Source organism: Petaurus breviceps, unplaced genomic scaffold, assembly GCF_028583685.1.
Source record: "Petaurus breviceps papuanus isolate PSGF00001 unplaced genomic scaffold, PetGlider_PUasm1.0 419, whole genome shotgun sequence".
NCBI lineage: Eukaryota > Metazoa > Chordata > Mammalia > Diprotodontia > Petauridae > Petaurus > Petaurus breviceps.
The window spans coordinates 11,834,649-11,850,377 of NW_027186324.1; the positions used below are offsets into that span (position 1 = coordinate 11,834,649).

General features: G+C 38.0%; 1 protein-coding gene across 1 annotated transcript in view; it reads left to right on the top strand.

Moving 5' to 3' along the window:
• CDKL5 (cyclin dependent kinase like 5) overlaps positions 1-15,729 on the top strand; it is a 237,455-nt gene that overhangs the window by 162,341 nt on the left and 59,385 nt on the right. The window contains exons 8-10 of the mRNA XM_069100715.1: positions 3,096-3,186; positions 6,070-6,259; positions 15,562-15,642. Of these exons, the coding sequence (XP_068956816.1) occupies positions 3,096-3,186; positions 6,070-6,259; positions 15,562-15,642 (362 nt within the window). The remainder of the gene's footprint in view (positions 1-3,095; positions 3,187-6,069; positions 6,260-15,561; positions 15,643-15,729) is intronic.

The following is a 15,729-nucleotide window of genomic DNA, read 5'->3' on the forward strand; positions in this document are numbered from 1 at the left end:
GCAAGAAAATCATGAAAAGCGAGTCAACAGCCTGCTAAAGGAGAACCAAAGAAATACTGAAGAAAATAACACCTTAAAAATAGTCTAACTCCAATGGCAGAAGAGGCCCGAAAAGCCAATGAGGAGAAGAATGCCTTTAAAAGTCGAATTTGCCAGGTGGAAAAGGAATTTCAGAAACTCACTGAAGAGAATAATTCCTTCAAAATTAGATTGGATCAAATGTAAGCCAATGACTTTAGGAGAAATCAAGATGGTGTTAAACAGATCCAAACAAATGAAAAAATAGAAGGCAGTGTGAAATATCTCACTGGAAAAACCACTGACCTGGAAAATAGATCCAGGAGAGATAATTTTAAAATTATTGGACTACCTGAAAGCCATGATCAAAAAAGAGAGCCTCGACATCATCTTTCAAGAAATTATCAAGCAAAATTGCCCTGATATTTTAGAACCAGAGGGCAAAATAGAAATTGAAAGAATTCACCAATTTCACTTGAAAAATAGATCCCCAAAAGAAAACTCCTAGGAATGTTACAGCCGAATTCTAAAGTTTCTAGGTCGAGGAGAAAATAATGCAAGCAGCCAGGAAGAAACAATTTCAGTTTTGTGGAAACACAATCAGGATAACACAAGACCTAGCAGCTTCTACATTAAGGGATCAGAGGACTTGAAATATGATATTCCGGAGGTCAAAGGAGCTGGGATTAAAACCAAGAGTTAACTACCCAGCAAAAATGAGTGTAATGCTTCAGGGGGAAAATATGGGCATTCAGTGAAATAAGAGGATTTTCAAGCATTCTTGATGAAAAAACCAGAGTTGAACAGAAAATCTGACATTCAGATACAAGAAGCAAGAGAAGCATGAGAAGGTAAACAGGAAGAAGAAATCATAAGGAACTTACCAAAGTTGAACTATTTACATTCCTACATGGAAAAACAATAACTGTAACTCAGGAGAGTTTTCTCAGTATAAGGATAGTTGAAGAGAATGTATATGTGTGTGTATATATGTATATATATACATACATACATATGTGTGGGTATAGGAGGGTATATGTGTGTATAAATATATATGTGAGGGTGCATATGTATGTGCATGTATACATAGAGGGCACAGGATGAGTTGAATATGAAAGGATGGTATCTGAAAAATAAAATCAAGAGGTGAGAGGAATTTATTGGGAGAAGAAAGGGAGAGATAGATTAAAGAAAACTGTTACAATGGAGGGGAAGAGCAGAAAAGAGAAAGGGAATGGGACAACCTTATTACTGTCATTGAATTTGGCTTAAGGAGGGAATAACATACACACTCATGTTACCCTACAGGAAAATAGGGGGAAAGGAGATAAGAGGGGGAATGATAGAAATGGAGACAGATTGGGGGAGAGGGTAGTTAGAAGCAAACACTTTTGAAAAGGGACAGGGTCAAAGGAGAAAATAGAATAAATGGGGGTGGTGTGTGAGATAGGATGGAGGGAAATATGCTTAGTGTTTCACAGTATAACTACTGTGGAAATGTTTTGTGTAACTACACATGTACAACCTATATTTGATTGTTTATCTCCCCAGTGGGGGTGGGTGAGGAGGGAAGAAGGGGAAAAATCTGTAACTCAAAGTTTTAAAAACAAATGGTTAAAAAAAATTGTTTTTTACTTACAACTGGGAAATAAGATGTATAGTCACTGGGGTGCAGAAATCCATCCTGCCCTACTAGAAATTTAGCAGGGGATGGGAGAGGACATAAGAGAACAGATTGGGGGAAGGGATATTCAGTAGATTCGCTATTTTGGGGTGGGCGTAGGGGAAAGATGGGGAGAAAAATTTGTAGCTCAAAATCTTGTGGAAATGAATGTTGAAAACTAAAAATAAATAAATAAATTGTAAGGGGGAAAAAAAAAAAGAAGATTCCATTACTAGTCAAAACCAGAAAGGTCCCCTGGGTCCCAAAATATTTATAGTGGAATTAATAGGAAAGAGAGACAAAGTTTATGTCAGTCAATTTTGGAATGACTGTGGTAATGTAATTGTAATGGAGTATTACTCCTGAAAGAAATATAGAATATGGAAAACTCAGAGAAACATGGGAAGCTTTACATGATCTTATACAAAGCAAAACAAATTGTATCAAGAAGTACGACGACAGTAACATAAATGGGCAGAACAAGGACAATTAAAAAAATGGAACTGAACCCTATACAGTTATGATGACCAATAAGCTGGCTCCTAGAAAATCATTGCAAAAATTAACTTTTCCTGCTTCTTTACAGAAGTGGGGCCTTGTGGCTTTGGAATATTGAATATACTTTCAGACTCAGTTAATAGTATTGGTGGGTTTTGCTGAGCTAGTTTTTTTTTCTTTTTAAAGTTTTTGTTTCAAGGAATGACATGCTGTGGGCTGGGGGAAGAAAGGGCTATATTTGGAAATCAAGGTGAAATGAAAACAAAAGCTATTAATTTTTTTAAATGCCCCAACCATGGTTGTCAAAAGTACCTGATTTTGTTCCCTTCTAATTTTTATGATTTAAGTCCATTATGAGTTTAGTGTGTGTTATATATTAAAAGATTTTGATTTAAACTTAATTTCTGTCAAACTGCTTTTCAGTTTTCTATCAATTTTTGTTTTGTTTTTTAAAAAAAGCCCCTCCACTTTGTAATTTATATACTTGGGTTTGACAAACAGTGCTTTTGCTTGCTTCTGTTTCTCCCTATCTAATCTGTTTTAAGATGTACTCTTCAGGGATAAGCAAAGCATGTTAGATAATACATTCGCATTTATATATCAGTTAAAAGTGTGCTGAACATTTTTCTTATATCAATACTGTGAGGTAGGTAGTTGAAGCATTATTCCTATTTTGCAGATGAAAACATCAAGGTTCCCAGGATTCAGATATCTTCTCTGTTTTCATGTATACTGTAAGCAATAAATCACTGAGACAGAATTTTAACCAATCTCAGTTCCACGTTCAACATTCTGCATACTACTTCTCATATTAATCAATATGATTATAGGTACTCATATAAAAATCCCAGAATCATTCTAGGTTTATACTAAAATTAAATAATTATACTTTCTCACTTAGCTTTTTTGCTTTTAGGTTTTGCTCGGAATCTGTCAGAAGGCAACAATGCTAATTATACAGAGTATGTGGCCACCAGGTGGTACCGTTCTCCTGAACTATTACTTGGGTAAGTAATCATTTCCCAGATTACAAAAAATAAGGCCTAAATCTTTCTTGATCACACATTATGAACCTTTAAGAAAACTAAACATTGCTTGAATTGATTAGAAATATGGATTTTGATTGTTTCTGAGTTATTACTTGTATGCTTATGAATGGTCGTCCAGTTAGATATTGGATAAAGAGCTTGGTTTAAAATGCTGACTTACTTCTCGTTAACTCTAAAAAGGCATGAAACCAAATCATGTACCACATTGCTTAACATAAGGGCTCATTCGTGTCAGAAAGTACGGCAAAGTCCTCATTTCAAATATTTTGTCCTTTAGCCCTGTAAACCATCTCAATATGCTGGAAATTCTAATATTTGGCTGAGTAAAACAAATCAGTAAGAATTAAGGTAAAAATATACATGGCAAAAGATTAAAACCCACAAAACATAGAGACAGAATTAGAGCTCATTTATGAAATTAAATATATACTACTTCATCTTGTTTATTCCCTTCTTCATACATAGGATGCATGCCTGTAGCACTAAACGTTAACAGAAACATTTGCAGTAATAAGACCACCTACAACTGTGTCGTGTGCACTATTATAAAAACCCCTCCCATCGTGGCAGCAAAGCAGAGATATTTGACCATAATATGTTCTGTTTGGTTTTAAAAATATGTTCACTTTACCCATTAGCCCAATACTCTAGGCATCAGTGCTGCGCACAGTATGTTGACATTTCTCTCCATAGTTCCCATTGTTCAGTGCCCTTTCAGCACTTTTGAGGTGTGGAAGAAAAGTGCCTTTGGTAGATGTTTTAGTATATATGGTCCTCACCCCCTTCTTATTATTCTAAAGAGAATCTGGATATACTGGAACCTCGTTATAATATTATTTACCACCAAGAAGAATTCATCATATATACATAGACATATAGATAGATACTTCTCAGGTCTAGTATGCCTTATGATGAATTCTTGGTCTCAAGTGAAATACTGGTATTTATTTGCTGCAGATGGATTCTTGTGTTCCTAGTCTGTTGATATAGGATAATGGTCAATGGAGTTGTGACTGGGGAAAAGAGGATATTTCTTTTAATCAATTGAGACCTTTACATTTTTAATTAAATAGGATTTTGTTTATTAAAAAGACTTAAAAAACTCAGCAGGAGTCATGTACATATTAAGCATATAGTTGTATACTAGTGTAGGATTTTGGAAACTTCACCCCTCGTATTAAAAAATGTCTGACAGTATAAATTACTCAGCTCAGTGTGCCTCGTAAGTACTTCTGCCTACGGATAAGGCCCCTCTCTCCTTAGCTAGAGCGATTTTGTTTGCCTCATATAGTCATCTCCTAATTCAGAGGTAAAGGGAAGATTGTTCTCCTTTTCTCTCTTTCCCTCATTTCAACCATTACTTCTGTTGATGCTAAAATATTAGCAGTTCAACTTTTGAAAGCAATTTTCTGATCATTGTTTAAGATTACGCATTTGTGTAATGTGTTGAAATTGCATTAATATTCTGTTACTGTGACATTCTTAAGACATTTCCATTTTTTCAAATAGCTCATTGTTTTCTTAAAGCTTAAATTACTTTTGTTTGAAATTAAAGCAATTATGATTTTTTTAGGACTTGTATGTTCTTGTTGTCTTCTAGGGGTGGTTTGACAAAACTCAAGTGGTTTAAAATAAGTACCAGGCTTGTTGCTTCTAGACATTTGTGTAGATTTCAAAAATTGTAGTTCCATTTTTATGTACTTGAAAAATCCCAAATATGCTTCACCTAACTAACAGGAAAGTCCCACTTTTCCTTCTTTCTACTGATCAACATTTTAATAATCTAAGCCATCTAGAACACAGTTATGAACCTAAAAGCAAAAAAGGCATTAGAGAAAATATCGATCACAGAATCCGTGTACTTTACCTGAATGAGAGGACTTGGAGCTAATCTATGGCTATATGGCTAGGGGAAGGGCTGGAATCAGCTGAGTAAAAGTGATGGAGGGGCAGTGCTAAGAACTGAAATGTTAATAACTGATGTGTTAGCAGAATAGCAGACTCAGAGCAAGACTGTAGTCTGGGCTCACTTAGTGTAGGGACAGACAGCCCAAATTTCTCAGTAGTCGCAAAGAAAATAATTTTATAAAATAATATTAAATTAATTAAATATTAAGTTAGATTGATACTAATAAATAATAATTATATAAAACAGTGGAAGTATTGCTGTCCCTAATGATATATCCCTGTACCATCGTGAATATCATTTGAATTATATTTCATTTTAAAGTCAGGAAAATGTACGTATTTCCCCACAAAAAGGTTGAAAACGAAAGCATGTTTAGAGCTTGCATGGGATAAATTTCTTTAATCTGGAAAGTAGATGGAACAGCTGATTTCCCAGCAGTGTAAGATGTTAGCTGAAGCAAAATGTGCCTGTCTTCAACACAGATAACATTAAATACCTTTTATGAAACTATAATAAGCCTTTAAAATTTTGGAATATAAATATGAACAGTTTTCAGGCCAGAATATAAGGTCATTGGAGGCTGGAGTGATTTCGTTTTTGTCTTCTAAGTCCTAGTACCCAGCACAATTGCCTTGCACGTGATAACCATTTAATAAATGTTTATTAATTGAATTGAACCACTGAGAATTACTAACTGCATAAACAGATCACAGAATCTGTATTTTAAATGGCTGCACACATTGGAGTTCTTATGTAGTATCTGACAAAAATGAATTTACCATAGAGGCATTCTCACTCTACTTGGCACTTTTCTATTACCTTGAATTCCTAAAGATGCTTTAAAATACTAATCTTTCATTTTAAAAACAAAACAATTTGGAATATGTATTATTTCTTTAATTGTTGTGATAATTATTCCTTTTGCTTTTCAGAGCTCCCTATGGAAAATCTGTAGATATGTGGTCTGTGGGCTGTATTCTTGGGGAGCTTAGTGATGGGCAGCCTTTATTTCCTGGAGAAAGTGAGATTGACCAACTTTTTACTATTCAGAAGGTGCTAGGACCTCTTCCATCTGAGCAGATGAAGCTATTCTACAGCAATCCTCGTTTCCATGGGCTTCGGGTAAGGGATTTTTTACTCTGGAATTTTAATCATGGTTTGTTAGAGCTACATGTACTAATCTATTGAATTCCATTCCTTTTCCCATTATAGCATTTACAATTCCTTATGTATTTTCTTAAATCTCATAAAATGTTCCTTAATAACAGGAGAGAAAACAGCTAGAATAATCATGGATAGTTTTCAAATTTGAGTATGTTCATAGCTACAAATTTCAGATTTCAAAACCTTTATTTGGCAAGTCTTATAGTGTATTCATTTTTCTAAATCTTTGCAAAAACTGTCACCTTGTTTATAATCGCATATTTTGGGGTGAATTAGATATGTGAGTGTTGTTGGTGAGGGAAGAACCCCCTCACTAATACAGATCATCGTCTTCTCTACAACTTAGAGAGAGAGAATTGTCCAGGGCTCTCAGAAGTTTAGGGACTTACCCAGGGTTCCGCAGGCCTCTGAGACCCACCCTCTGTCTGTCCTTCTGCTCTGTCTTTAGGGATAGGGAGAAGGATAGAGACTGGACATTTAGGATAGGGGGGAAGAGGGCTGGCCTAGATTCATCTCCAGACTCTGAAAGTGCGTGTGTGACCTGGGACAGATCACTTTACATGTCAGGGCTTTCAGCAGCCCTCTAAGATTCTAAATTGCAGAGAAGATGCATTAGTAGAGGGAGTTTCCTCACTCGAGAATTCCCTCTAGCAATGAAATCATATGTCCAGTGCTAGAGAATATGTATAGAATGTATATGAATCTTTTTTAGTTTATTGGTATAATGTAAGCCCCTTGAAAGCAAGGAGAATTTTATTTTTGTCTTTGTATAATTGACTCATAAAGCTTTTCGTAGAAGGACTAAAAGGAGATTCTTAGGAGGTTTAGCAGCTCTTGAAGTTATTATATACATTGGATTTCTGTGACAGGCGGATTGTTAGCCAGTTGCACCCTTTCTCCCCCTTTCCTTCTTCACCGCTCTTAACACTAGTTTGGACAGTAACTAAGCTCTTCTGATATAAGATGTCACCTGGCAGCAGGCAAGGAAAATACCTGATTTCTCTTGCCCCTAGCCTCATCTTCACTTCTGGTGAACTGTTTATATTCCCTATTTCTTCTTTCACCATATCCTTCATACCTTAATTAGGTCCATTTCATATAATCCTCGTCACTCATGCAAAGGTCCTCTAGATTATCTCATTAGCTCCCCTGTGCTCACTTACTTCTCTGCAGCTGTCTCCTAGAGGTATTCGGTCATAATCTCTTTCTTGAACTTCAGTCCTTTATCACCAGTGGTTTATTAAACATTTCCAGCTGCATATCCCATAGACATTTGTGCAAAGAGAACTCATTTCCCAGCTACCCTCCTGCTCTCCCTCAAAAAAAAAAAAAAACCCACTGTCTAACTTCCCTGTTTCTGGAAGGTGAGGGAAAGGGGGAGAACGTATACAACTGACTAACAGCCCATATATCACATAAATTCAATGTATGTAACTCCAAGAGTGTTTAAACTTTTCTTTTTGAAGCAGTAGGGGATGCACAGGGTCACACAGCTAGTAAGTGTCTGGGGTCAGATTTGAACTCAAATTCTCTCCTGACTCCAGGCCTGTCTGCTACTATACCCCCCCAGATACCCCAAATGTTTAAACTTTCTAAAAATCTCCTTTCAGTGCTTTGTGAGTACTAAAAATACTCACTAGATTTAATAACCTCTTTTATCTCTGTGCCCATACTTAGCCAAAGTCCTTGAAAAAAGCTGTATGCATTTGTTGCCTGTGCTTCCTTTACTCTTGTTCTTTCAAAACCTTTAAAATTTGGGGTGGCTAGGTGGTGCAGTGAGTAAAGCGCTGGCCCCGGGGTCAGGAGGACCCGAGTTCGGTTCCAGCCTCAGACACTTAACACCCACACACCAAAAAAAAGCTAGCGTGTAACCTTGGGCAAGTTACTTAACCCCAATTGCCCTCCAAGAAGGCAAAAAAAAACCCCAAAACCTTTAAAATTTGACGTTTTAATCTCACCGCTCAAGTGCAAAGGTTTCCTCCTAAGGTCTGATGGTTTTCTTTTCCAGTCCTCAGTCTTCTTGACCTCTATGACATCTGACATTCCCGAAGAGCTTCTCTTCTTGGATACTCTCTCCTCCTGCCTGTTCAGGATTAGGCTTCTTTTGGTTTGTCCCAAACAGCAGAACTAGTAGCAATAAACTGAAATTGTGAAGAGGCAAATTAAAGCAAGATTTGGTAATAATTACATCTATCCCATATACGCAGTGTCATGTTCACCATTCAGCTTTCCTCCAATTCTAGTGGTGTTAATAATTCGATCATCATGGAATCCCAGTCCCTCAAAGGCAAATGGATGTCAGTTCTCTATCCCTAAGTATGTTTTTGAACACATTTTATTAGGAAAGGGAAATAAATGAAAAAACCCTGAATTAAGTCTAGTTTTATCATCTGTTACTTAACTACTTTGGTTCAAGAAACAGTCTTTTTACTATCCAGTCTCTCCCAGGAGAATTATTTTAGTAGTGGTAAGAGAGGGCATACTACATTGACTTCAGTTAACACTCAAAGGTTAACTTCAAAGTTACCTGGCACATAAATAACTTGGTTAAGTGCACAAAGCAAAATTACAAAGATATATCAAGTTACAGAAATAAAAGTATCAGGTGAGTTCTTGTGTTACAAGTTGTCATGAACTTCTTGATCCAACTGTTACTAGAAAATTTTACCCATTCCGCAAATAATACTTTGGGGTTAATATTGCGTGATAGAGAGAAAAAACTGGACTGAATTCTGAAGCTGTGTCATAATTCTTGGTAATTTTCACGCAAAAGGACACTCACTGAGTCATTCCTGACAATCAGATCTGCTTAAATCACCATCATCAAATAATGCACATTACAAACCTTAGAATTATAGATGAAGAAACCTTCCCCATTTGTATCTATTTAAAGCTACCCATTCTTGAACATGTCTTAAATCTGAGTTTCCTTATGAAGCCTTCTCTAAATAGTGCCATCCAATACAAACCTTTGCCATTTCTCACTACTTATAAATACATTTATATTTAATTTATTACTTTATGTTAACACATTCCTTATTCTTTTTCCTAATTGACTCATGTAAGTCTTGTCCCTGCAACTAGATCTCAAGCTGGGAATGATGATATATACCTCTCAGTAGTTCTACCTTAGAACCTAGAACAGTATTAGACACAGAGCTTATGCTTAATAAATATTTGATAGGATTTCAAGAAGTGTGATAGAAATTTGACAACAGACACTCCAGGCTTAACTTCACCCCTCTCTGGTTTTCCCAGAATATCTAGTAGGGAGACTGAGTTTCTCTGGCATTGACCCTTGCCTAGAAATAGTACCCCTTTAAGACTGAGCATCCCCTGAATTATTCATGGTTACTTAAGAACTTGATATCTCCAATTCCTTCTTGCTGTTTTCTCACCCTGTCTGCTTTTACTGTACCCTAGCCACGGCCCACCACAATCCTGCTCACCCTTTCAACTTTGTGTTCTGGAATTAGTGAACAAACTTCCCTTTAATCTTCCTCTCATAACCCTTCTGTCTTCTCGTTCTTAGCAAAATCTGACTTCCCCCAAAAGACACTGCTTCCAGAACTCGCTGTATCTTCACTCGTACCCTCCAGCATAACAGTCTGGGTCAGGGATTACAATATTCTTTGTTCTCTGATGACATTTCCGGACTCACTCTTTGCCTGATATCACTTAACAATCTCTGCTTTGAATTTCACTCCTTTCTTAAGGAGTTCAGCACCTCGTTCATTGCCTTTCTCTCCTTCCCAACTCCTCCTCTTGTATTAGAAAGCCTTTATTTAACACCTGTTATGTGCCGGCACTGTCCTAAGTGCTTTTTACAAATGTTATCTCATTGGATTGTCACAACAGCTCTGAGAAGTTGGTGATGTTATTGTCTTCATTTTGCAGTTGAGGAAATTGAACCCAACAGCAGTTACGTGACTTGCCCAGGGTCTCATGCTAGCATGGATTAGAGTTCAGTTCTTCCTACCTCCAGGCCCAGCACTCTATCCACAGCTGCCTGGGGACTGTAACATTCATCTTCATGCTCCTCAGCCTCCCCAATCCTACACACCACCTCTGACACACACAGGAATGGCAACATCTTGGATTTTCACATTAACAACAAAAAGCCCTGATGTTCCTCCATCTGATCATGGTCTTCTGTTATTCTGTCTCCCTTGTGCCTTTTCCTTCCTAAACCTCCTTGCCCTCATTTTGACCTCTGATCTCTCTACAATGAAATGCTTTACTTTCTCAGCTACTAACTGACTGACCACTCTTCTGCTTTCCGGTCATGACCTGTAGTTAAACAGTTCTAGTCACCACCACCGTCCTGTTTTCACATCTCTTACTGCCTTGTCCTGTTACTATTCATACATTACTACATCCCAGCTTTGCTTTGCATCCACCATCTGTCTTCACTACCCTTACTTTTGGGTTGCCAGTCATCATTGCAGGAAGTCACACAACCATGCTGTCTAGGTACATAGCAGATTTATGTTATCTAATCTCAGTCAGGCCCTCATTATAGCAAGGCCGTCCTTTATTCTGCCCTACATGGTTCCCTGTTTCACTCCCCACTGAAGCTATTCCAAACCTTTTCTTTTTGGTCCTCCCAGGTAGCAACAAATAGCCAACAAAATGCCATCCTACAACCTCTTTGATAATAAAGTATCTCCAAATCAAATCCCACTCATTGAGGACGCCTTGGGAGATGCAGCAACCGTAACTCTGTTTATTAACTTTTGGATAATAAGCATCAGGTGAGGCTTAAGGCAGGAAGATAAATGCTTACCAGAAACATTGGCCCCTGTGATGGACGTCCTGTGGAGGTGAGGTCCTCCAGATGGGCCTTGGAAGCTTCTGTTGGAAACAGGGGTGTTCCAGTGCCATGCTGCCGTCATAAAATACCACTGGGAAAATATGTATTTGGAAACAAATGGGTCTGTAGTTGTTATGGGAAGCTTGAGGTAGTTTCTCAAAAGTAATCGAGAGTGCTTTCCTCCTTTTCAACTGATTTGTACTATCTGTCAGAATATGTTGGGCATGTTAAAATATGTGCAGTGTGGATGGAATGGCTAGATTCCTTTGAGTGATTAGAGATCTATTCTAAAAAGTTCTGCAGCATGAGGCATGTAACATAGTGTCATCTGCAAACAGAACTGTCTGGAGGACTTGACTATCTGCAAGGAATCCTTCCTCAACCTGCTCTCTCCCCAGATCTCCTTCATCACAGTACTAAATACTTTGACTGAGCGTTCATCTCCCTGTGTTATGCTTTGCCTGTTTTTATTTTCAGAGGGTTATTGAATAAGGTTATTTCTAGTGTCACATCTTCTAAGGAATACTGGATGATATTGATGTCAGGGCACTATTATTAAAAAACCTGTGAAGTGGAGTTTTGTTTTTCTTATCAACAAACAGTAAGTGTGATGGGATCTTCTCTACAACGTTCTTTCAGTTGTGATGTGATAAATATGTGGTCCATTGTTGAATATGTCTTGGGAGAGCCTTCTTGTTCCTTGCAAATACATATTGAGGAGGTCCTTGATTCATATCTAGCAGACCCACATGAATGTTTTCTATAGCTGGGAGGGTAGAAACGTAATTTAGTAGTTATTAATGTTTTCTCCATCACTTATCTTTGGCATTAATAAGTTTCAAGATTTCTTCCACAGCTTTGTTTCTTTTCCTGTGTTCATATACCTCTTCTGTTAGTCCTTCGGTGCTCTCAGAATTCTGTTGTCTTCAGAACTGTTTCTCTCTAAATATATTTGATCCAATCTGCCTCTCTTCCCCATATATGTTCTCTTGAGTGCCAAAAATAAAAACAGTAATAACTGGCTTACTTGACATTTTAAGGTTTACAGAGCTCTTTATGTTATTGAATTTAATTCTCACAAAACTCTTGTGAGGCAAGAGCCACTGGTATTATTATCTACATTTTACTGATGGAGACGCTGAAGCTAAGAAAGGGTAAGTGACTTGCTTTGGGTCACATAGCTAGTAAGTCTCTGAGGCAAGATCTGAACTTTGTGATTCCACATCAAGTACCCTGTACACTATTCCACACTGCCTCTATTTAGAACTGAAAGGAATCTTTGAGATCTTTCAGTCTCACCCCTTCATTTTACAAATGAGAAAACTAAGTCCTTGTTGGGAAAAAGATGACAGTAGCTTATGTCTTCTGCCTCTAGATCCATCACACTTTTCTGTCAGGAGGTGACCCGTGGGCCCCTGTAGAGCTCTTGGTAACTTTCTCCAAGGAACAGAAGGGAAGTCCTACACTGCCTCTTGGTCTGTAGCCTCTTATCTGGAAAGTGCTATTTCTCAGGAACTAGGATGCTAGGACTTTACGACCTTAGGACTCTCCTTCTCATACTCATTTGTCTTAACCTTTTCTCTCTTCCTTTCCCTCGCTATAACCCAGCTCTCTCTTCTCATCTCCTGCTTCCTCACTAGAGTGAGGATCTCTTTCTTTTTCTTGTGGAGCTTATCCCTCAGTTACTTTCAGTCACTCTGGAGAACCCCCTCGTTAGGTGTGATCTTCAGTGACAACAAAACTCATCCAAAAAGACTAGTTACATTGAAAACACTGCCTGTCAACAACAAGGCGTTCCTGTGACTTTGGTTCTTTGTGTTACCAAAAGAGGTTAATTTGTAGAACATACAATTTGATTGGTAAGCAAACAGAGTTATTAAGGGCTGATTGATAAAGCTTTCGTATACTATTCTTTTTAAAAATTTTCTTAATTTGTTTTTAGTTTTCAACATTCACTTCTCTAAAATTTCAAGTTCTAAATTTTCTCCCCGTCCTTCTGCTCTGTTTTCCCTAAGATGGCGTGCAGTCTGATATAGGTTATTGTACACTATTCTTAGAGAACCTTGCCAAACTTCTGTATTCATTTTTAGTGGCTGCTCTCACTTGAATAGTGTGTGGTGTGTGTGTGTGTGTGTATGTATGTTTGTGTGTATTTTTATGTATGTATATATATAAACATAAGTGACAGTCCTTTATCATTTTAAGAGTTTTAATGACAATAATGCATAGAACAACTCTTAAACAATCATTCTTTATTATCTGTATCGTATTACTGTATATCATGAAATATCAACAAAACATACGGTGATCATTTACATAATTTTGGAAAAACAGTGAGTGCTTGCCAAATGGGCAGTAAGATTGAAGTGGTTAGGATATTTTCTCTTTAAACGTTAGTTATTAAGGTCTAGCTAGTTAATGCGCCTTCTCAGAAGTTAGGAGGAATCTTGGAGGCCAGCTAGCCCAACGCCCTTATTTTGTAGACGGGGAAATTGAGATAACCAGTGAAGTGAACTCCTCAGGTCACATAAGTAATTGAATATCAGAAGCAGGATTTGTGCCCATATCCTTTGACTCTGCAGTCTGAGCTCTTTTCACTGTGTCTTTCATGCTAAACTGATGGACTTTCATTTTGAAGAAATTCTAACACGTTTTTAACACAATGAATTTGATTTGTTGCTTTCTCTTTCTATTTTGTTTCCAGCATCTTGGCTTCTTAGGGAAACTGTAATGCTTTATTACCTCAATCTGTTGCCATGGAATTTAATTTAGTCTCACATTCAGTCCCACTTAAGGAATTTTAAGTTGAGTGTTTTCAAGAAAATTATGACTTTTAAGTTCTGATTTTTTTGTTCAGGATCTGTGATTTCAGTCCTTTGGAGATTCTTGGTGAGGAAATTCTTTACCAGTGGGTATCACCAACTGCTCTGCAGCTTGGTCTGAGAAAGTGACCTGGGGGCGCAGAGGGACAGTGACATGCTCAGGGTCACAGGATCAGTCTGTGTCACAGGCAGGGCTTGGAGCTAGCTCTCTTTAACATCCAGGCCAGTTCTTTTTCCATGTTGTTTCTGCTGCTGAGGGAAAAGCAGTATGTTATAAATTTACATTAGAATTCTCAGCTTAACATCAACTTATCTCTGAAAAAACAATCACTTCTGGCATTCAGGATCCTGAGTTGGGAGGTCACTTAAGTAAAATATATTTGTTAATCAAAAAGTATATATGGGGGCGGCCAGGTAGCACAGCGAGTAAGAGCACCGGCTCCAGTGTTGAGAAGACCTGGAGATTGAATCCCGGGCTCAGACACTTAGCATCCACCCAGAAACACCTGGCCGTGTAACCTTGAGCAAGTTACTTAACCCCAATTGCTTAGGGGCGGCCAGGTGGCTCAGTGAGTAAGAGTACTGGCTCCAGTGTCGGGATGACCTGGATCAAATCCCAGGCTCAGATACTCAGCACCACACCCAGAAATAGCTGGCCGTGTAACCTTGAGCAAGTTACTTAACCCCGATTGCTTTAAAAAAAAAAGTATATATGACTAATGATTGGATATATAGGGTGAGTGAGAGTAAGGAGTTCAAAATGATACCGAAGTTGTGATCCTGAGTGACTGGAAGGATGGTGATGCCCGTGGCAGAAATCGGGAAGTTTGGAAGAAGAGTGGGGGTGGGAGGTTGGGGAAGGTAACACGTGCTGTTGTGAAAAGGCTGAGTTTGAGATAACTGCAGGACATTCAGTTTGAAATGTTCACAGGCAACTGCGGACAAGCCACGTGTTGTATTTCTGGTCAGCCAGTCTTGCCTCTTCTGCCTCTGTGGCTTCTCATATATATGGTCACTACTCTCACTTTTCTCCTGGACTCTTGGTCCCCCTGTCCCAGATCTCTCCCCATTCTAATAGATACTTCACATAGCTACCGAAGTGCAGGTTTGACAGTGTTACTTTCCCTCAGTTTATATGTGAGTGGCCTCCTCTCCTCAGGTGCAGAGACATTACACTTGCATTACCTGTGCTGATGTTCTTACCATTAGGATTGGTATTAAAGACTTGATAGTGGACAGCCACGTAGCAATTAGTGTGAATGATAGATCTCATTAAAGGGTGTCATTATTCAGATGCATATTTTCATTGGTTTAGAATGGATGTTTTCAGGTTATCATATTTTACACTAATATTTTCTACTTCTTTTATTCACATAGTTCATTTACAATATTACTTTCACATTTTTTTGTCATCTTTCTTCTGGGATCCTTTGAACCCAATTCTCACTATGGAAAAACTACCCCTGCTAACTGATCCCTGTCATTTTTGTAGATCTTAAAAGTAATACACATGTAGAATAATTTCAGTGATATGGTTGTTTAGAGGTGCTGTGTCATCTGCCTTCCACTGCGCATTCCAACTTCACTTCTTGCACACTGATATTACTGTTTTGTTATGTTTGCAGTTCCCAGCTGTTAATCACCCCCAGTCTTTGGAGAGAAGATATCTAGGAATTTTAAGTGGCGTTTTGCTTGACTTAATGAAGGTAGGATATTATGCTTTCTCTCTCTCTCTCTCTCTCTCTCTCTCTCTCTCTCTCTCTCTCTCTCTCTCTCTCTCTCTCTCTCTCTCT